The following is a 21958-nucleotide window of genomic DNA, read 5'->3' as shown; positions in this document are numbered from 1 at the left end:
ATATACCACAGCTTGTTCAGCCATTCCCCAATTGATGGGCATCCCTTTGATTTCCAATTCTTAGCTACCACAAAAAGAGCCGCTATAAACATTTTTGTACATATGGGTCCTTTTCCCACTTGTGTGATCTCTTTGGGATACAACCCTAGAAGTGGTATTGCTGGGTCAAAGGGTATGAACGTTTTTATAGCCCTTTGGGCATAGTTCCAAATTGCTCTCCAAAATGGCTGGATCAGCTCACAACTCCACCAGCACTGTAACAATGTTCCAATTTTCCCACATCCTCTCCAGCATTTATCATTTTTCTGTTTTGTTATTTTAGCCAATCTGACAAGAGAGATGTGGTATCTAAGAGTTGTTTTGATTTGCATTTCTCTAATCAGTAGTGATTTCAAGCATTTTTTCATATGCCTATAGATATCTCTAATTTCTTCCTCTGAAAACTGCCTGTTCATATCCTTTGACCATTTCTCAATTGGGGAATGACTTGTATTCCTATATATTTGGCTCAGTTCCCTGTATACTTTAGAAATGAGGCCTTTATCAGAGACACTAGTTGTGAAGATTTTCTCCCAATTTTCTGCTTCCCTCCTAATTTTTGTTGCATTGGCTTTTTTTGTACAAAAGCATTTCAATTTAACATAATCAAAATTATCCATTTTGCATTTTGTAATGCTCTTTATCTCTTGTTGGGTCACTAATTCTTTTCTTTTCCATAAATCTGATAAGCAAACTATTCCTTGCTCTCCTAAATTACTTACAGTATCAGCCTTTATTCCTAAATCATGAACCCATTTTGACTTTATTTTGGTATATGGTATAAGATATTGGTCTATGCCCAGTTTCTGTCCTACCATTTTCCAATTTTCCCAACAGTTTTTGTGATTTCTTACCACTTTTATGTGAGATGATTTAGCCCATTCTATTTCTCCCTTTTTTCCTCTCTCAATATATTCCTTTCTCATCCCTTAATTTTATTTTATTTTTTTAGCTATCATCCCTTCATATTCAACTCACCTTGTGTCCTCTGTCTGTATATATGTATATTCCCTTCAACTACTCTAATACTGAGAAAGGTCTCATGAATTACAGATATCATATTTCCATGTAGGAATGTAAACAAAAGAGTTTGACTTTACTAAGTCCCTTATGATTTCTCTTTCTTGTTTACCTTTTTGTGCTTCTCTTGATTCTTGTGTCTGAAAGTCAAATTTTCTATTCAGCTCTTGCCTTTTCACTGAGAAAGCTTGAAAGTCCTCTATTTTATTGAAAATCCATATTTTGCCTTGGAGCTTTATACTCAGTTTGCTGGGTAGGTGATTCTTGGTTTTAATCCTAACTCCTTTGACCTCCAGAATATCATATTCCTAGCTCTTCGATCCCTTAATGTGGAAGCTGCTAGATCTCGTGTTATCCTGATTATGTTTCCACAATACTCAAATTGTTTTTTTCTGGCTGCTTGCAGTATTTTCTCCTTGACCTGGGAATTCTAGAATTTGGCTACAATATTCCTAGGAGTTTTCTTTTTGGGATCTTTTTCATGAGGCAATCAGTGGATTCTTTCAATTTCTATTTTACCCTCTGGCTCTAGAATATCAGGGAAATTTTCCTTGATAATTTCTTGAAAGATGATGTGTAGGCTCCTTTTTTGATCATGGCTTTCAGGTAGTCCAGTAATTTTTAAATTATCTCTTCTGGATCTATATTCCAGGTTAGTGGTTTTTCCAATGAGATATTTCACATTGTCTTCCATTTTTTCATTCCTTTAGTTCTGTTTTATAATATCTTGATTTCTCATCAAGTCAATCACTAGCTTCCACTTGCTCCAATCTAATTTTTTTATTCTTTTCCAAACTATGGTATGTGGTAGAATGGACAGCTCATACAGTTCCACACATTTGCACATGCTGTTCCCCATACTTGCAATACACTATGTCTTTGTTTTGTCAATACCTTTATCTTTCTTCAAATTTCATACATCTTGTACGTGTACACTTTGGGTGGAAACTACAATTGGTCAATGAATTGGGCTCAGAATTGAATAGGAAATGACGTGGTACTTTCAAATAATCCAAGTTTCTCCCTGAAATTATCCCATCTTTTAACACTATTTTCCCCTTACCAGTAAATGGATGTAAATAGGCTATAAAATGTCACAAATGATGAAATTATGGATAATACAATATAAAATATATTAACAAAAAAAGTATGCCCAACAATGTAGTCCAATCATGTAGAGAAAATAGGGGTTTACAGATGAACAGTCCATGTGCTGTGTTGTTACTCTAGAGCTAAAGAAGAAAACTCCTAGCACAGTGGGTGGACAATCATAGATTAATGGTCACAAGTGCAAACACTGCAGAGGTCATGGATGTGTTGCAATATCCAATGAGGGAGTAACCATCCTGATGAGGTTATAGCATCTCCAATACAATACATTCCATATAAGATATATTATCTTTCCCAAAAAACTCTCTTCTCTTTTGAACATCCCTGTTATTGTCAAGTGTATCGCAATCCATACAGTCTTCCAGGTTTGTAACCTTACCATTATCCTTGACCTACTTTTACATATCAACTCAGTTGGATAATCTTGTTGTTTCCACCTCCATTACATCTCTCACATTGACTCCATCATTCTATTTATATAGACACCATCTCAATTCAGATACTCACCACCTTTTGCCTAGATTATTCCATCGGCTTCCTAATTATTCTCCCTATATAGTCTTTCCCAATTCCAATACATTCTCTACACAGTAGCAAAGTAATCTTCCTTAACCTCTAATTAGACCGTGTCACTTCCCCACTCCATGGAACTTCCTATTGACTCTAGGATCAAATATAACCTCCTTTGTTTGATTTTAAAGCTCTTCACAACTTCGTCTCAATCTATCTTTCTGGCCTCGTTATGTATTACTCATTTTCCTTGTTCTCCAAGTTCAACCACTTTGTATTGTCTCTATTTCTTGTACTGGCACTATATAAAATTTCTCGCTTTCTTTAGGACTCAAGCTCAATTGTGAACCATGTTGGAAAGCATTTTGGAATGATGAAAATAAAGTGACTAATATGTCCATACCCTATGACCCAGAGAATCCAGTCATACCCCCATGAAGGATCTTGACAAGAAAGCCCCCATATACAACAAAATTTTATAGCAGCACTATTTGCAATATCAAATAACTAGAAACAAAGTAAATGCCCATCAGTTGGAGAATGCATAACAAAATGTGGTACATGAAAATAACAGCATGTTACGATGCTGCAAGAAATCATAAATATGATTAATAGATACATGAAAAGAGCTACATGAACTAATGCAGAGTAAACTAAGCAGAGCCTAGAAAACAATATCAATATATTCAATGACTATAACAATGAAAATGGAAGACAACTATGAAAAAAAGTGAGTGTTGCAAAATTACAATGAACAAGCATGGCTCAAAAAAAAAGGTAATAGAAGACATCATACTTCCACCTCTTTGCAGAGGTGAGTGTCCAATGAATGTGGTATACTGCACATATTTTCATAGTTTTGTCTTGTTTTTAATCAATTTAATTTATTTTTCTCTCTTCATTTTCAGTTTTCGCCTTTATACTATATGCTTCTTTTTTGGCTCTTCCTCTCTTGGAAGAGAAGGTGGAAAGGATACTAGGGTAAAAGTCAGCGATGTAAAAGAAAATGAAAAATAAATTAAAAAAATTATTTTTAAAAAAAGACAGCTCAAGTACTATCTTTTAGATTAAGCCCTTCTCAATTAACCTCCCATCCTGACTACCACTCATTCTTAGTGGCTTGCCTCCCTAACTACCTTGAAGTTAATTAACTGATATGCATTTTAATGTATTTTGTATATCTTTATTCTGTGTCTCTATATCTATCTTTTAAAATCCATCTACCTATTTATCTGTTGTCTATCCAATAGGATAGAATGTCAACTCCCTGAGAGCATGGATTGCTTAATATTTGTTTCTGTACCACAAGTACCTAAGACAGTGCCTCGGATACATTTAATGAATACTTTTTGATTAAGAATAGAACCACTGAAATTGACATATTGAAGGAGCATTAAAACATCAATATGTAGAACTCTGAATTTTTTAAGCTCTGTAACATTAATGATAATCCTAAAAATAAATAATTAGGCAGTTGATGCCCTTCAACCCACCAGTCTTCTCCCATGCAATTCTGAAATCAACTCACTGTCCATTTGTAGCATCTGCTCTAAAATGTATATACTGCTGCATTAATTAGTGGATTGATCTTTCAATTGCATATCCTAATCTTGACAGTAGGCATTTCCATCTATTTAGTCTTTCATGTATGGATTGTTATGTTTATAATTTTTGAGTAATTATGGATCTTACTAAAGAGTCCATTCTATATTCTAGGACTTGATGCTTTCATACAGTATCATCAGTGAAAGTTGGCATTTGGGAGGGCCACAGAATAGGGAATCCCTTTTTGATTTCAACCTTGTATAAGACATCCTCCTTGAGAGTGGTAAAGAGCTTTGGTAAGCAGACAGATTCCTGTTTCATATCTACCATAATGCACATAAACAGAAAGTTGTTGAACAAAGTATATTCATTATGGCTTCATTTATCAAGGAAGCATGCATAAACCTAATATCTCTCATGAGACAGTTCTTACTGAAGCAAAGACCTTTACGTCCTTCAAATATCTTTATAGCCTAAATTTTTAGGCTTATTTCACACTGTTTTCTTGCATCTATTCTACATTCTAGTCAATTGGATTACTGCAGAATTTCCAGTCTTGTTTTAGACTTTCCCTTTTCTTTTCTGTGAATTCATGATGGCCCTCCCTAATGCCCAGCCAAACCCCCTCCACAGCTCAGTCTATCTAAAACGGTTTTTCTTCAAGTTCCCACCTTGATCCCAAGATTAGTTACCACCTTCTCCATGAAACTTTTCCTTATCTCCCCTCTCAGACTCAGTGGAAGTGTATTGCTAACCCCATGTCAATCTTGTTATTTCTGATACGGCTGATTTCTAATTAATTTAATTTCTTTCTAAAAGCATGACATCTTCTAAAATTAGACATCCATTATTTATTTATACACAGACAAATATATTTGTGTGCTTCAAAAACTGTCAGAAACTGACAGAAAACTTATCTAAAATGATGACATCATTATTCATTGAAGATATATTTTTGGCAGAAATAAAGTGACTAAGATAATGTCAATGTAGCAAGAGATTTATCTAGGGAGCGAAGGCTCAGAGAGCAACACATACAGTATGATCTCAACATGGCCCCAGAAAAGCTAGAGAATTTTTATTAACCTTTGCTCCTGGCAAGGTTTCACTGAATGCAGCCATATATACCTACAACTGACAGCAGTACTCAGGAACACATTTCTTAGATCTAATTCACTCTCTAGTGACTATGCACCCATTTCTCACTATTCGGGCAGGATCTCCCTTAGTTTTCTGCTTGAATCTTTGAGATGGTTTCCACTACACCTCTGGTTGCATGCCCTATACTGTTAACTCAGAGCAAAAATGTGTAAATATTCTTGTATGTCTTTGATGGGCTTTTTCCCCCAGTGGAAAATGAACTTACGATTCCAGCCAGAAAAAGTATGCACAAAACATTTAAAGCCTTAGGATGATTATCATTAGTATTCATTGGCATCAGATCCTGATAAACTGAAAAGACCCGAAAAGGAATAATAAAAATACTGTTTGAGGAGAATACCATTTCCATTAATTTATAAAGCTCCTGACTCTTGAAGTACATTTTTTTGGATACTTTTATTTTTGTTGTTGCAAATGTGCATCAGTGACCTTGCCATATCGTTCATTGGATATCCATTAGAACACAAATCATTATATAATTATGCAGGTTTAAATTTGATAGGAACCATGACAGATGCATGCTTTCTTTCTGTCTCTCCCTGTCTCTGTCTCTGACTCTCTCTATTTCTCTCTCTCTGTGTCTCTCTCTCACTTCATGGGATCATATTGTGTTTCCAGAAGGACCTGAGATGTCATCTAGTCCAATAGTCTTGTTTTACAGATGAAGAACTCATCATTTTAAAGACAGGTTATAGGTGACTTGCAAAAAGTCACATAGCACTGAGTGGCAGATTCAAATCAAAGTCTTCTGATTTCAAAAGCAACACTCCACTGTACTAGGACCATACTTAAGCTATCCCAGACAGATAAGCATTCATTTTATTTTTTTAAATAACACTAAAGAAGATTCCATTTTATCTGAAAATAACTCATTTTAATTTTCACTGATTCTCCTTGTCAAAATTATATTTGCTTCTAGCATCAACATTTTCTACAGGCAACATACAGGCACAACCAGGCAACACCCTCCATGTAAGTTCTGCATATATTATCCATAGTGTTACATTCGTCTCTCAGCTGGAAAGCTGCTTTAAATATTCTGCTTAGGTTCCATCATCCAATTTTTAATTATCTTTATGTTTCCCTTATGAATTCTCTGCAAGTTTTCTATTTTCCTCTTTAGTGGCAGAGGTCAGTATTGGGCCATTATCATAACAGATTCTTTAGATATGTGACTTGTGGTAGGCAGTATAAAATGCATCGTCAAATCTCTTAGAGTGAGTAGCTCTCTGAGAGATATTCGAATTCAGTATTCAAACACTATGATTGAGACTATTTCCTTAGCTCCATTAATTCAAAATAAGAAAATGAGGCAGTACGTTGACAGTTTAAAATCAGTGTGGTTTTGGCTAGGTTGGCTAGTTCTGAAACATTCACCCAATAAGTAATCTTCTGGATCAGTTTCTAGCAATAGGGTCAAATTCCCCATTAGGTATGGTTTTTGGATTAAAATATCTTAAAAAGTGTCAGGAATACATGATAAAATACATGCCAGGAATACATCATGAACCTCATATGCACATCTTCATAACTATAATCAACATTCGTATTAAGGATTCTAGTATTTTATCAAATACATCATAAAACTCATATGCACATCTTCATACCTATAATCAATATTTGTATTAAGGATTCTAGTATTTTATCAAATACATCATAAAACTCATATGCACATCTTCATACCTATAATCAATATTTGTATTAAGGATTCTAGTATTTTATCAAATACATCATAAAACTCATATGCACATTTTTATAACCATCATCAACTTTTGTATTAAGGATTCTAGTATTTTATACATTCTTTCACTGCATATTTCTACTCTAGATACTATTCTTGGAAAAATAAAGGTCACTTAACTATGAATAGTCGTGCCTCCACCTGTTGTCCATGCTTCTAGCCTGTTCTAACCTACAAAAAGTTTCCCTTTATTGTTATAATTCCATTTCATCCCTATTTAATTCAATAAGAATTCAATAAGAATAAGCCCTTGAGGACCCAAGATGAAAAATGACATAGTCTCTGCTTTTAAGGAGTTTACTCTTGAGTAAAGAAAATGAGATATGTATGTGCAAATAAATGCGTCAAGGATCTAACAGTCTCATAGTGTGAGTACAAGTCCTCCAGCAGCACAGATTAAGATGCTTGCATGTTGTGATGGCTAAAGAACTCAAAATCACACTATAGACTACATATAGTAGCTTGTTGGACTTGTACAGTTTGGCAAGTACTGTTAAATATTGTTTTCTGTTGGCAAAATCCAAAGAAACCAAAGCCATCTCTACAGCACAATGAGACAGTGGAATAAAACTTTAACAGGTTTATGTCAGTAAATTATTGAGAGGTCACAACAGTGGGAGATATTCAAGGAGGGAATATGACTTCTACTTGGAGGGGTGGGGAAGATGAGGATTGGGGGGAGGTAGCACCTGGTTGGGACATGAAAAAAGAGTAGGGTTCTAGTATAGAAAAGGCCACTTATATAAAAGAACTTAAATGCCTGAGAAAATGGACTTCAGGAATTATCAAGCTCATATCTCAGAGAGTGAAACATTTCATATGTTTTCTATAAAAATATAACTGAAATTTCAAATCAGGTCTTGATTCTACTAGTTATTAATTCTTAATTCTTAATTCTACTAGTTATTTAAGCAATAGTCTTTTCTGGGCAGAATAGAAATGAATATTCTGCTCTTTGGGTTGGAAGACTTCACTTCAAATGAAATTTGAACACAAATCTATACTAACTTCTGTGCAGCTCAGAAAATGTGCAAAATCTGAAAAGCCTCATATAATTTGAGAGATATTTGATCATCTCAGGATAATAATAATAATAATAAACACTGTAAGTGGCATTTGAAGTTTTTAAAGCAATCTTTATAACATCCCTGTGAGTATTATCCCATTTTTCATAAGAGAAAATTGAGGTTGAAAGAAATTAAGTGACTTGCCCAGGGTCACTCAACTAGTGTCTAGACAGAATTCAAACTCAAAAAAATTCCAAGTGTACTCCTCTATGCATGACACCACTAATAATGGTTTCCTCTAAGAATTCTCTATGTAGCTATCAGCTAAAAAACCCAACAAAGTCTTGCTAAAGGTCTGAAGATATGATTCATAAAGAGTCAGCAGAAACAGAAATACATTCTAGTTTATCTATAGTCCTTTCAAATTCGTAGCTCTTTAAACTGATATATGGTTCTTTTTTTTTGGTATGAGTGCCCTAAAGAGGAAGTGTTTAAAAAATGATCTGTACATTGGAATATGACTTGCCATTTAGACAGTGTTTTCATCCTTTTCTTTACTGAGGGATGCAGACTTCTCTGAAATATGGGGGAAGGGGAATGAATAACCTGACTGTTGCTAAAATAACATAAGAAAAATAAATCTGTGGCTTTCTAGATGAAAATGGAATCTTGAGTAATGAACAGCTTGTGTTTACAAAGAAAAAAAATCACAATGAAACATGACTGCCTTTGCTCTTGTTTTATAATTAAAAGTAGTGGAGGAAGGAGAAGCTGTAAAAGAAATATAGTTTGCATTTCAGAAGTTAGAAACTTCATTAAACAATCTTGAAAAATTACTTGAAAAATTCATTAAAAATGTCTTGGAAGTGAGCCACTACATGGCTTACACTAGGTAATGGAATGGCAATAAAAGTCAGTAAGAATGTCATTCCATTTCACTGAAGAAAACTGTCTATTCAAGTCTCCTTAAGGTTGAGTGCAGGTCAGCTTTATTAAATATCTTTATTCAAAAGCTTGAAGATTTATATTCAGTTCTATTCTTTCCATAATACATATTACATCATACTCAGAGAAAATTTAGTGTGTTACGCTAAACTAAGAAGCAGCTTGCTACAATAGAAAAGGTGTTTAGGTTTGGAGGCAAAGTGGTTGGATCCAAATCTAGGCTCCTATACGTACTACCTGTTTGATTTTAGGCAGATCATCTACCCTATCTGGATCCCAGTTGCTTAATCTGTAAACAAAAAGGTTGGACTAGATCCCCACTTCCAGATCTAAATTTATGATCTTGTGAAGCTCAGAAAGGTCTCTCTTTTGCACCACCCCTAGTCTTTACCAATCCTGCCCAATACCTCTTTGCTGTTCTCTAAATTGGCTTCTAGATTCTTCATCTGCACCAAGGTATGAATGACTAATGAAGAACATAAATGGTTATTCCTCCAAGAGGTCTCTGTAAATCTAACAAGGATCAAATTCTCAAACTAAAGAGATGTAGCTAGAAAGGAAATAGATAGTACAGGGGTCAATGAGTCTTCCTAGAAAACCATTACTATTGTGCCACCATATTAGCTGACTCAACATAGCAAATATGAAACATATGAGGCAATATGGTAGAGTGGAAACAATCTATGGACGTTGTTCACAAAAATCCTGCATTTGAGTACTGTCTTTGAAATTTACTGATTGTGTGACCACGAATAGTTGATTTAATCTCTCTGGACTATAGTTTTTAACCTGTAAAGTGGAATAATAATGTAAACTATGAATAACATGATGCAAACTAATAATAATATAAACATTAAAGCGTTATGTGAGCTAGGTGTTACAGTGGATAATGTGCTAGGTCTGATGTTAGGAAGACTCATTTTCCTAAGTTCAAATCTGGCCTCAGATACTTACTTAGCTGTGTGACACTGGGCAAGTCACTTAACTCTGTTTGCCTCAGTTACTTCATTTGTAAAATGAGCTAGAGAAGGAAATGGCAAACCACTACAGTATCTTTGCCAAGAAAAAGCCAATAGGGTCATGAAGAGTTGGACACAACCGAAAACGACTGAACGAGATTGTTAAAATCAGAGTGCCTGAATCCCAGCTTTATATTAGAAAAATCAAGTACAAAGTTCTAGACATGTGACTTTATCTGTTTTAGCAGCATAGTTTCTAACCATCTTGTTGGGCAGGGACTTGATATTATTTACCATCTTTCTACTTCCCTCTGCACCTCACATACTTAATAAATGTTCAGCCAATGAACCTTGAAAAAGCTGTCCTTATCTCAAATGAGTATCAGTGGCTTGTCTTTTGACTGGCTTTTGGGAGCCCTTCCCCATCCCTAGTCAGGATTTCATTTGGGCCCCTTTCTGGAATTACAGACAGTTAATATCAAGCATTACCTGATGGTATTATATGAATGTGCTGAAGGAAATCTTACTTTCTATGCGTACATGAGGGTGCCTTCTTGCCATTTACAATTTCCCCTTACTATCAATATAGGTAAAGCATTGGTGTTTTATAAATACATACATATATGTATATGTGTGTGATATGAATATATGGTATATATATATGCATGCCATTCAATATACAGTCCTATTGCCCACTGCTGGTTTCATGTAAAGAAATTATTAGGTGAAAGAGAACAGAAAATATTTCTCTAATTACTCCTATGATCATTGGATGATGAATTCTCACACCCTCCCTAAAGTCATGCAGAAATCCTCTCTAGATTTCTATAACAAATCTGAGATCTCAAACACAGATCAACTAATCAGGCCAATACTGATTTTTCATATATAATGAAAAGGCATAATATTACGCAGGAAAAATCCAGAATTAGAAATCACAGAAATAGAAACTCTGATATGGAAGGGACCTCAGAAGATATCTAATCCAGGAAGGAAGGAAGGAAGGAAAGAAGGAAGGAAGGAAGGAAGGAAGGAAGGAAGGAAGGAAGGAAGGAAGGAGGGAAGGAGGGAAGGAGGGAAGGAGGGAAGGAAGGAAGGAAGGAGGGAAGAAGGGAAGGAAGGAAAGAAGGAAGGAAGGAAGGAAGGAAGGAAGGAAGGAAGGAAGGAAGGAAGGAAGAAAGGAAGGAAGGAAGGAAGGAAGGAAGGATGGGAGGGAGGGAGGAAGGGAAGAAAAAAAGTATATACCTGATTTTCTTCCTTGTATTATAGAGCACAGAAAAAAAAGGAAATCACTCATGCCTGATTTTACTCAGTTACATTTAAAACCTAGATTTGTTGAGAGATTTCCTTCTCTGATATAAGCCAAAGAGCCACTGAGAAAGCATGGTGCAGCAAATTGTTAAGGAAGGGATGTTTGTGGTGGTTGCAGGCACAATCCAGGGAATTCAGTCAGATACCATCCTTATGCTTATGGCCATATCAATAGGACTAGCAGCCCCTTCACAAACCCATGTAAACCATCTTAACCTTCCTTCCCATCCTACTCTTCTCCCTCTCAGTAGGGACAATCCATCCCAGTTATACTTGTCTTTGAAAAGCTTGGTGAAAGTCACATAGTCAATAGGAAACTGAAACCTGCCCAACCATGGTACAGGGTAGCACATTAGAGACTAGAATAATGAGATTAACAATTTCATTCAAGCAATGAATGGGCAATGAAAACAACTTGTCAGAGAATAGGTAATTGGATAATCAGTGATAGGTTTGATGAACTGCCTAAGTTGCCAAAAAATTAAGACTAGTACAGAGTAGTTTAAAAAATGGAAAGTTTCTTTAGATTTTGATTTAGATTTTGATTCTGAAAATGAACTTCTAATCCATCAGAAACTATTACGTCCAGCATCAAATATAAAATCCCATTTCACTTTTAAAGTCCTTCACAACCTGACCCCTACTACCTCCCCTCTAGTATCAAGTGATGCCACTGACCTCTTTGCTATTCTTTGCACAAAAAACTCCATCTCCTGACTCCATAGGTTGTCATTAGCTGTCCCTCATGCCTGGAACATTTTCCCATCTCACCCCTATCTCCTGGCTTATTCTTCAAATCTCAGCTAAAAATCTCATCTTCTGTTAGAAATGTGTATGTGTGTGTGTGTGTGTGTGTGTGTGTGTGTGTGTGTGTGTGTATCATTTAATCTTGTTTATACATAGTTATTTGCATATTATTTTCTCTATTAGACTGTGAGATCCTAGAGAAGGAGCTGGTTTTGTCTTTTTTGAATTCTTAATACTTAGCATACTGCCCAGAACATTGCAGGCATTTAGTAAATGCTTGCTGACTGTTGACTTATAGAAAAAGTAACCTCAAGAAAACACTAGAATATAGACCCAGAGGATGATCTAGTAACTTGATATATCTTTTCAACCTCTGTGAGCTGTGATTTCAAGTCCACAAAATGAAAAACTAACATTGTGTGAAGAAGTGCTTGTTCCTTTAGTTTTGTCTTTTTTTTAAATGTTGGTTATAACTTTCATTGTACCCTTTTAGGTGGTGTAGTGGGTGGAGTGCCAGGCCTGCAGTCAGGAAGATTCATCTTCCTGAGGTCAAATTTGGCCCCAGGCACTTACTAGCTATGTGACCATGAGCAAGTCACTTAACTCTGTTTGCCTCAGTTCCTCATCTGTAAAAATGAGCTGGAGAAGGAAACAACCAACTACTCCAGTACCTTTGCCAAGAAAACCCCAAATGGAGTCATTAAAGACAGATATAACTGAAATGACTCAACAACAATATGTACCCTTCCAGGTCTGGCATTAAAAAAGGGAAAGGAAAGGAAGGGGAGAAGACAGAAAAGGAAGGGAGGGCAGAAACGGAGAGGTAAGGGACAGCAGAGAAAATGAGATTAGAAAACAAATTTACTTCTTCTGAAATGTGTTTTCGGTCCCTTTTTAGAGTAGTAGACTGTGTTACACAAACATCGCAATTATATATAATGAATGAGGTCTCCACATGCTGAAATGAATACAGAACTCAAAAGCAAAGGGGAATTAGTGGCATCTAACAACTGCTAGATGCTCAACGTGCTGTACCCATTATCACCTTGGAGTAACCGGAGCAATCATAGAAAGCACCAGGTACAGAATCATATGAAGACAGGAAGGTTTTCAGTACAATATAAATATAAGCCATCTAGAAATTCCAGCACAGCCCTGGAGATCAAGAGTCGGATTATTTGTATCAAGGCACGGCAGCAAACATATCTTTTAAAAAGCATATGACCATAAGCTTTCTCACAATACAAATTCCTTGAGAAATAAAAGAATTCTTCTGGGCGGGGGGGGGGTGTAGATATTTATAAATAAATTGGTATAACTTAATATACACATATGGAACATACGGTGAGGAAGAAGTGTTTCACAATATTCTTTAAAATTGCTTCCCCCCACCCCCTTACACAATTCCGGTCAAGAAAGAAGAAAACTGTCTTACCTGAATCAAACCCAAAACTTGGCACAATGTCCACTGTTCCATGAAAGGCTCCAGCCCATGCTGAGGTAGCAGTGGTGACAGTAGTAGAATCTGTCTTTGTGATGTCACACTGGGGAGGAGGAATCCTGGCTGTATGAACTGAAGGCATCAGCAAAGAGCCATATCGAGGATCCAAATGGGAGCTGGCAGAAGGGTGGTGATGGTGGCGGTGGTGCATGTGTGGATGGGGATGATGGTGATGCATGTACACATCATGCATGTGTGTGTACGATGGGCTCACCTGAGATGTCAGTGGATAGTGCCAGGACTCTGATACGGGAGGGGGTGGGGGAGGGCCAGTCTGATGAAAATTGTGTCCCGGCCAGGGACCAGGATCAGCTGCTGCAAAGGTGCCTGGTGCAGTGACTGAGAAGTCAGGGTGAACTCCACTTAAACAGGGCCGAGATGGGGGCTGGTAAGAGCTGGTCCAAAACGAAGTTGGGAAACTACTCCTCTGGCTTGCAAGAGTTGAGCTGTCTGAGAGCGAGGGGGAAAAATAAAAGTTTATATAAGTTTCAGTTTTTGGATAGCCCTACCTTGACTTGTCCAATAGTATTTTTTTATATTCTTAGAACTTATTTATTTATTATTTTTTAACATTTTCCCAATAATATTTTACAGAAAGATATTAGTATGTACTCAAGGATGGAGTAACCTTAAAAATACTTCAGGGCTCTAAAGCCACTTCTATTTGTAGATTCAAATAGTTGTTTTGTTTTTCCTTCTCTGGACCTATGATTTTTGCTGTCATATTATATGATGAGTCTTGCAGTTGAAATAATTATTTATATCCTCTTAGGTACTCTGCTGCCACAAGGTAAACTATGATGCCCAGGTCATGGTCTTGTACCTTGAATAGTTTAAATACACACACACACACACACACACACACACACGATAATTATTTATTCAAATAGTTAAACATTTTTCTTTAAACCGAGTTTATGACTTTAACTATGTATGAAGCTTACAGTTAGGAAGTATCAGGAACTTCATAGCCTTAGAACAGTGGTTCTCAATTTTTTCTATAGCAGTAGAATCCTTCCATTAAAATAACACTGGTAGAACCCTTGTAGTAAAATCCTCTAAAGTGATTATTTTAATGCTTATTAACAGACAACATAAAGCTCATTAAGAAGGAAGAGGAGGAGGAGGAGAAAAATTTGGAGTTTTTTAGGGTTCCCAAGAGGATAGTTCAAAAAAACACTGACCTTATATTGCCCGAGAGCACTAAGAGGTTCCTAGGGTCACAGAGCGAGTGTGTTTCAAAGGAATGACTTGAACTCCAAGATTTCTGATTCTTAGGCCAATTGTATTCATTACATCATGCTGTCTCTCAAACATTAAAGTAGTAGGTTGAATGAATATATAAAATTTATTGATTACAACCATTTTCAAACAATAAGACTATAGTAGGTTCAAAAATATTTTCAACTAAAATATTCTTCTCTATCATGGGGGTGGTGTAGTACAGAGAAAAGAGCAATGGACTCTATTCCAGAAAAAGGATATCTTGACTTTTCTGAGACATTTCTTTCATCTATAAAATGTGAAGGTGGGATTGTACTAGATATTTTTAAGATACTCTCTACCTCTAACCGGGGTGGGGAAGGTGGGGCCTTGAGGGCACGAGTGGCCTAGGTGCTTGGGTGCGGCCTTTTTGCTGAGTCCAAGTTTTACTGAACAAATTTGGGGATTGTTCTGAAATGTTTGGATTCAATAAAAGGACTGCACCTGAAAAGCTAGAGGGCCACATATGGTCTCGAGGCCGTAGGTTCCCCATCCACGGTAATGTGTGGATGATAACAAAATTCAAGAGTATCTTTGCACTGCAATGTCCCCACCAAAGTGCTGAATTACACCTCTATGATGGGCAAGAAAGGACTATCTGAAATGGAATCATTTGAACCTCAGTTTCTAGGATGTAGGTTTCTGGCCTCAAGGAAATTTGTGCAACTGGGACCCTTAATCATACACATTACATACATTATCTGACTAAAAGAGTTAGGTTGGGACAGTAGTTCTCAACTTTTTTCATTCCCTAACTTCCCTAAGGGTTTCTTTGCTTCTCTACCCAACTCTCCCAAGGTTAGACTAACACCTTAAAAAGAAAAAAAAGTTCTTCTGATTCATCACATAGACAGACAAAAGTGCATCATTTCACAGTTCTAGTCTCTTCTCTCCTCTCAGCATTACTATACATTTTAAAAGATATTCTTGGATTCGAAAGGCTTCAAGAAACAGCAAAAATTACCTCTGTTTATGCACAGGGTCTTCAGAGTCAATAGACACATTCAATTACTACTATCAATCCACTAGTCAGTAAGTATTAAGCATCTATTATGTGATAAACATTATGCTAAGTGGCAGGCTTAGAAATAAAATTCTTGAAACAATCTCTCCTCACAAGGAACTTATATTCTAATGGGAGACACCAAGGATATATAAATAGATGTAGATATATTTATAAACATAGAAGATATAGATATATAAATGTATATACAAAATAAATAAAAAGAGAATAAATACAAAGTAGTTAAGCTCAAGGTAGTTTGAAAGAAAGGACAGTAGCCCTTGCGGGGATCACAAAAGACTTTTAAAAGGGCTGAATCTTAAAGGAAAAGAGGTGTTCCCTGAGATAAAAATGAGGAGGTAGGAGAATTCCAGATGTGAGAATCCAGAGATGCAAAGATTCATGCAAAGATCCAATGCAAAGATCCAGAAACTGACTAGAGGCAAGTCAGTAAAATCTGTGTTAAAACTGTACCTCTGACATGTACTAGCTATATGATGATAAGCAAGTTGACTTAATTTTTCTGTGCCTCATTTTCTATATCTGTAAACTGCCTGTTATACCTACTCACAGAGTTGTTGCGAGAAAATAGATGCAGTCTTTTGCAAACATTCAAATGATACAAAAATGCTAGTTTTTATTATCATTATATGCAAAACATTGTTCTAGGAGCTGGGGGGAAAATAAACACTAAATCAAACACTAACCTTCCAGGAGCTTCTATTTTTTCCATGTGAATTTGTTAAACTGAGTGCACAATACTTGGGAAATCATCAAATTCAAAATTAAGCTTGTATTGTAGGTATGAACAACACCATCAGTAAACAGAATTTAATATCAGATATATTCAAGTTGAGGATAACCAGAAAATACGATTCCACACAATTATTTTCACTTTATCCCCAAATGGTATGTATTATGTTTGAAGGCAGCCTGTGTCCAATGTATAATAGAGTTGAAATACAAATTTACTCTGAGCTCCTTCAGAGCAACAACTATTTCTGGCCAATCTTTGTATTTCCAGTGTTAAGTACAGTGCCTGGCTGTTTTATGTTTAGTAAATGCTTGTTGACTTGACTTGAAAGGTCTTTGGAGGGGTGGGATTTGAGCTGAGTTTTTAAAGGAAGTCAGGGAAGCTAAGAGGACAGAGGGATAAAAGTTATTCCAAGTACATAATTCTTTAATGTTACTGCCTTCATTTTGTTAATTATCTCCAATTTGTCCTGTATATATTTTGTTTGTACATAGTTATCTATATATTACCTTCTCTTTTAGACTCTGAACTCCTTGAGACCAGGCACTATTTTTGGCAAACTTTTATTTCCTTAGCCTAGCACTTAGCACAGTGCCTGGCACACAGTAGGCATTTAATTCATACTTGGCTTGCTTCTAAATGCCAATTACAGGTTGCTTCTGGTACATCTATAGGATCTTATAAAATTATCTATCTATCTATCTATCTATCTATCTATCTATCTATCTATCTATCTATCTATCTATTTTACTTCAGTCAATGGATACAGGTTTTTGGTCCAGTGTTCCAAATGAAGCAAAGGACCACCAAGGGCTTTATAGGAATTACTAGGTATTCATAGAGATTTGAGCTAAAAATCCCAAAGTAGTGCTTAGTACCTAGCTAGCACTTATGAGTTATGAACTATTTAAACCTTAAATTTGATGACATCCAATAGGTGTGTATTCATATACATGTTTATACAATAAACACACATGTACAGACATATACATATGTGTGTATACCTCCCTCCTATACATATATTTATATAGACACACATATTATATAAGCTCATAAAAAATCAATATTAAGTAAAAAACACAGACAACATACATTATTTTGTGTTTTCCATATATGTCTATCTTGATTTTTAGGTTCTATGTATATGGAAGTAGGCTTACTTTTAGGTTTAAGATTTAACATGCCCAGAACTTGAAGAGTAGGCAGAGAGAGGCCTCACTTTGAGAGAATATGTTCACCTAAAATTTCTTCATTCTTTTTATTCTTTAGATCTTACAGTTTGATTACTGAACATAATGACATTAAGAATAGAAATATATTTTTAAAATCATTCTGTGAAGATAAAACAGAACCTGAAAAGTGCCTCAGGGAAAAATGAAATTAGAAGTAATTTAAAGTTTGTACAGTCAATATGTCTCTTGAGCCCAATATAAAGTTGCTGAAATATATGAAACTTTTTTTTCAAATTGCTGATGTATTTTATAACCAAAAAAAAAATCTTGGAAAACAAACCTATTTAAGAACAAGTCCATGCTTCAAAACCATTACTTGTTATTCTGTTTGCTTAAGAAAATATATAAATTATAGTGATACAAAGAAACAGATGGAGAACTTTGTTTCTTGCCTGGGAATCAGTGTGCTTATTTCATATGTATGTAAATATTTTTATTACATGCATTTTGCTTATATGCTCTTAATCACAGCCACATTTGTTGGATGAAAAATGTTAACCCGAAAGGTCATTAAATAAGTTATTTCGGTACAAAATTACTTTTCATTTTAAAGATGGTATTTCAAAGCCTCCTAATATGGACACTCAACTAAGGCTTTGGCCTTAATGTTACTCAAATATTTAGAAACCTTTAAAATTCTAGGACCCCATTTTGAATGTACTATTTTTGTTTGGTTTGCATCTGGACAAAAGAACACTTTTGGTTCTTCATGAAACCATCTGCATGACTTCAGATAAGTTATTTAGGCTTTCTGGAGCTTTCTCAGTTTTCTAATCTCCAAAATGAGAGTTTTATGCTAAGAGATTTCTAAACAGTGATAATAACTAGGTCCACTGTGGCTCTAAATAAAATTTTTAGATGCTAAGTTTGATACCAACCACCATCGCTACAAAGATCATCTAGTCATTTCAGTGTCATATTTATTACAGAAATCCATTTGAGATATGATAGGAAGCTAATATCAGAATAATAATCAGGGTGCTTAATTTCATAGCCCTTGAGGAAACCCTTAAATGCCTCCTTGAAAAAAAAAAGTTTTTTTACTCTGGGTTACAATGACAATTTTTGAAAGCAGATGTTTTAACAGAAGAAACAGCTCTAAAAACATAAAGTTCCCACCAGTCAAGAATTCTGGCCCAAAGCACAGAAGGGATTCGGGGAAAGACCTAGCCAAAGTTCCTACTATAAATATAATTCTTAAGAATCTTAGAAATATTCTCCATTTGCTGCAATACTTTGATGGGTCTGTATTCTCATTGCATTAAGGCCTCTTTTCAGCGATACAAATTTCAACAACTCTAGGCTTTCATAACCTGGGGGATTCTTATCTGAGTATTTCTCTGCATCCACTACAAAGGACTTGCCCAATACCCTGGAGGCCTTCCTCAAGTTAAAGAGAACCTGAAAAGACCTAAACTTAAAAGGGCCAGGGTCTCCCATTGCATCCTGGCCATCTCCAGTTCTCCTGATAAATATCTGGCCACTGGATCCAGATGGCTCTGGAGGAGAAAGTGAGGCTGGTGACCTTCCACAGCCCTCCCTCACTCAAATCAAAGTCAATTGCAAGTCATGTAATCATCTCCCTGATGTCATGGTCCTCTTTGAGAACAAAGGACAAATACAATTTTATGGGAACTAGTCAATAGAATTTTGGTGGTCTGCTGACCCCTACTCTGGACACATGACTGACCTACCCCTATTTCCAGTCCTGAATATCCTTAATATCTTTCTCTTTCTTTCTCTCTCTCTCTCTCTCTCTCTCTCTCTCTCTCTCTCTCTCTCTCTCTTTCTCTCCCTCTCTCTCTCTCCTCTACTTGCAAGCTGTAGGCTACTTATGCATATCCAACAACAACATATTGGCATTTGTTATTCTAGCTCTTCTGAGATAATAGCATTCCATGATTTAAAGTGACATAGCATCAATACAAGGATACTTGAATTAAAAAAAAAAAGTTTTTGCTCCAGTAAGTAGCTTGGGATCATTAAAAAACCCTGCATTTTCTCAGATGAGATTCAACCTTGTCTCCTCCTCCTAGGAAATTCTAGACACTAATGGGCTGCCTATGTAACTGCATATACAAATTTAGGATTTGCATTCATCACTCAAACAGATGCATTGTTTCATCCACTTTGGTTTTCTAATGTGGTTGATTTCAGGACTTAATTCATCAAATGCAATGTCATCAGATGTCATTGGAGAAATGTGCCATTCATAAGGAATCCTTCTATTTGGAGACTGTAAATCATTTGTCATCATTCTAATGAAAATCTTAAGTTTTATGCTTCCTTTCACATCAATACTGAATCTGTGAAGTTGAACAGTTATTTCTTTGGTTCTATTTGTCAAAGAACCGTAAATGATTTTAATATGTACATTTTAAATCCCCTGCTTAATGACAGTTTTTACCAAACTGAAACCTTTTAGACAAGTTCTTCCTAACGCCCAAAATAAGTTGCCAACACTGCATTTTAATACTATTACTCACGGTTGGTCTCTAGTGAAAATTATTCTCTGGACCAGAAGTTAAATCACTTGTATGCTAGCCTTCCCCAGAATTCAGGCTTCTTTACAACCCTTATCCATCAAATTCTCTTTATCATTATTGTATACCGTGTTTTAAAAATTCAAAGTGCAACCCCCAAAAGACTATTGCAAGTAGAGGATGATAACTAATTTCTTTACTTCTTACTAAAAGGAGTGTCAGCCAGGTCTCACCTGATTCAAGTGCTCCTAGGTAAATCTTTTCTTGCTGTGATCATCTCATGTGCCTCAGAGCACAAAGCTTCAGGGTAACTGCCACTTTTTCATATAATCACCAAGCTAAACTACTTTTTTTGCAACCTGCTGAATCTCAGCAACTTTCTTTTCCTCCTTCTTTATTGGAATGTAAGATATCCATTTATTTGCAAAAGAAAGGTCTCAAATAAACATCAGTGAATAAGAAGGAATAAAATGCTTTCTGAAGAAGCCTCAAATTGTTTCAAGTAATGATTGATATGTAATCAATCATTTAATAAATATTTATTAAATGCCTATTATGTGCAAGACATAAGCAGGCATTAACACAAAATATCTAATTCAACTCAATTCAGTGTCTAAGTATAAGCTATATAAATGGCAGAGCTAGGAATAGGGAATAGAAAGGCAAAAAAAGAAAAAGGAAATAGTTCCTGCCCTCAAAATGTTCACTTTCAATGAGGGATGGAGCACAGAATGCAACATGTTCATAGACAAACAAATATAAAGAATTTTTTTGGTGGAGTCCATCTTGTGATTTCATCATTCTAGGGAACTCTTAGAGTAGAGAGTACTTCCACTGATGTAGACGCGCAACGAGTCTTAGAGAGTTGACTTGCCATTGTCACAGGACTACTCTATGTCAGAGGCAGGCCATTACCCAATCTTTTTGATTCCAAGGCCAGCCCTCTCTATCTATTAGAAAGCAAAATCAAAGTGGCTAAAGGTAAAGCACTAGCTACTATGGAGATTCTAGGAGGCAGAGGTGAAGAGGGAGGGAATTCTGGGCATGAATAAAGCCACAAAAGCAGGAGAATACTGTGTTTGGGGAATAGCAAATATGCTGGTTTTACTGTAACATAAAGTACATGAAGGCAAAGGACCTGTGAATTCATTGTTATAGAGAACATCCAATGAGAAAGCAGCCTCTATCAATGCAAGTTGGTAGCTTCTCTACTATTTGTCATCCTAGAAAGTTGTCTAGAGCACCAAGAAGTTAAGTGACCTACCCAGGATCCCATGGCCAGTATGTGTCACAGGCAGAACTTGAACCCATGTCTTCTTCACTTCAAGGCTGGTCCTCTATCCACTATACCATGCCACAAAGGTAAAGAATGTGAAAAATCTAGAAAGGCTGGCTGAAGCTGGATTGTATGAGGCCTTAATGCCAAATTCAGGAACTTATAAAAGGATGCCACCAAAGAGAGAAAAGCAAGGTACAGTCAGACCTATGCTTTAGGACGATTGTTTTGGAAAGAGAATGAAGGATGGATAAGAGAAAGTTGGAATTATAATTAAGGAGCCCAATTAGAAAGTTATCACGTTGTCATTGTTACAGTAAGTCAGTATATCTCTCATATCCTCTCCATTTA

At 36.0% G+C, this 21958-nt stretch overlaps 1 protein-coding gene across 1 annotated transcript in view; it reads right to left on the bottom strand.

The window, feature by feature from the left end:
- The window catches only part of VGLL3 (vestigial like family member 3), a 127523-nt gene that overhangs the window by 86592 nt on the left and 18973 nt on the right, over positions 1–21958 (bottom strand). Inside the window, 1 exon segment of the mRNA XM_036755807.1 lies at positions 13531–14046. Coding sequence (XP_036611702.1) covers positions 13531–14046 — 516 coding nt within the window.

Source organism: Trichosurus vulpecula, chromosome 4 (assembly GCF_011100635.1).
Source record: "Trichosurus vulpecula isolate mTriVul1 chromosome 4, mTriVul1.pri, whole genome shotgun sequence".
Lineage (NCBI taxonomy): Eukaryota > Metazoa > Chordata > Mammalia > Diprotodontia > Phalangeridae > Trichosurus > Trichosurus vulpecula.
The sequence above is the reverse complement of the archived record's forward strand: the minus strand, read 5'-3'. Positions and strand labels throughout refer to the sequence as shown.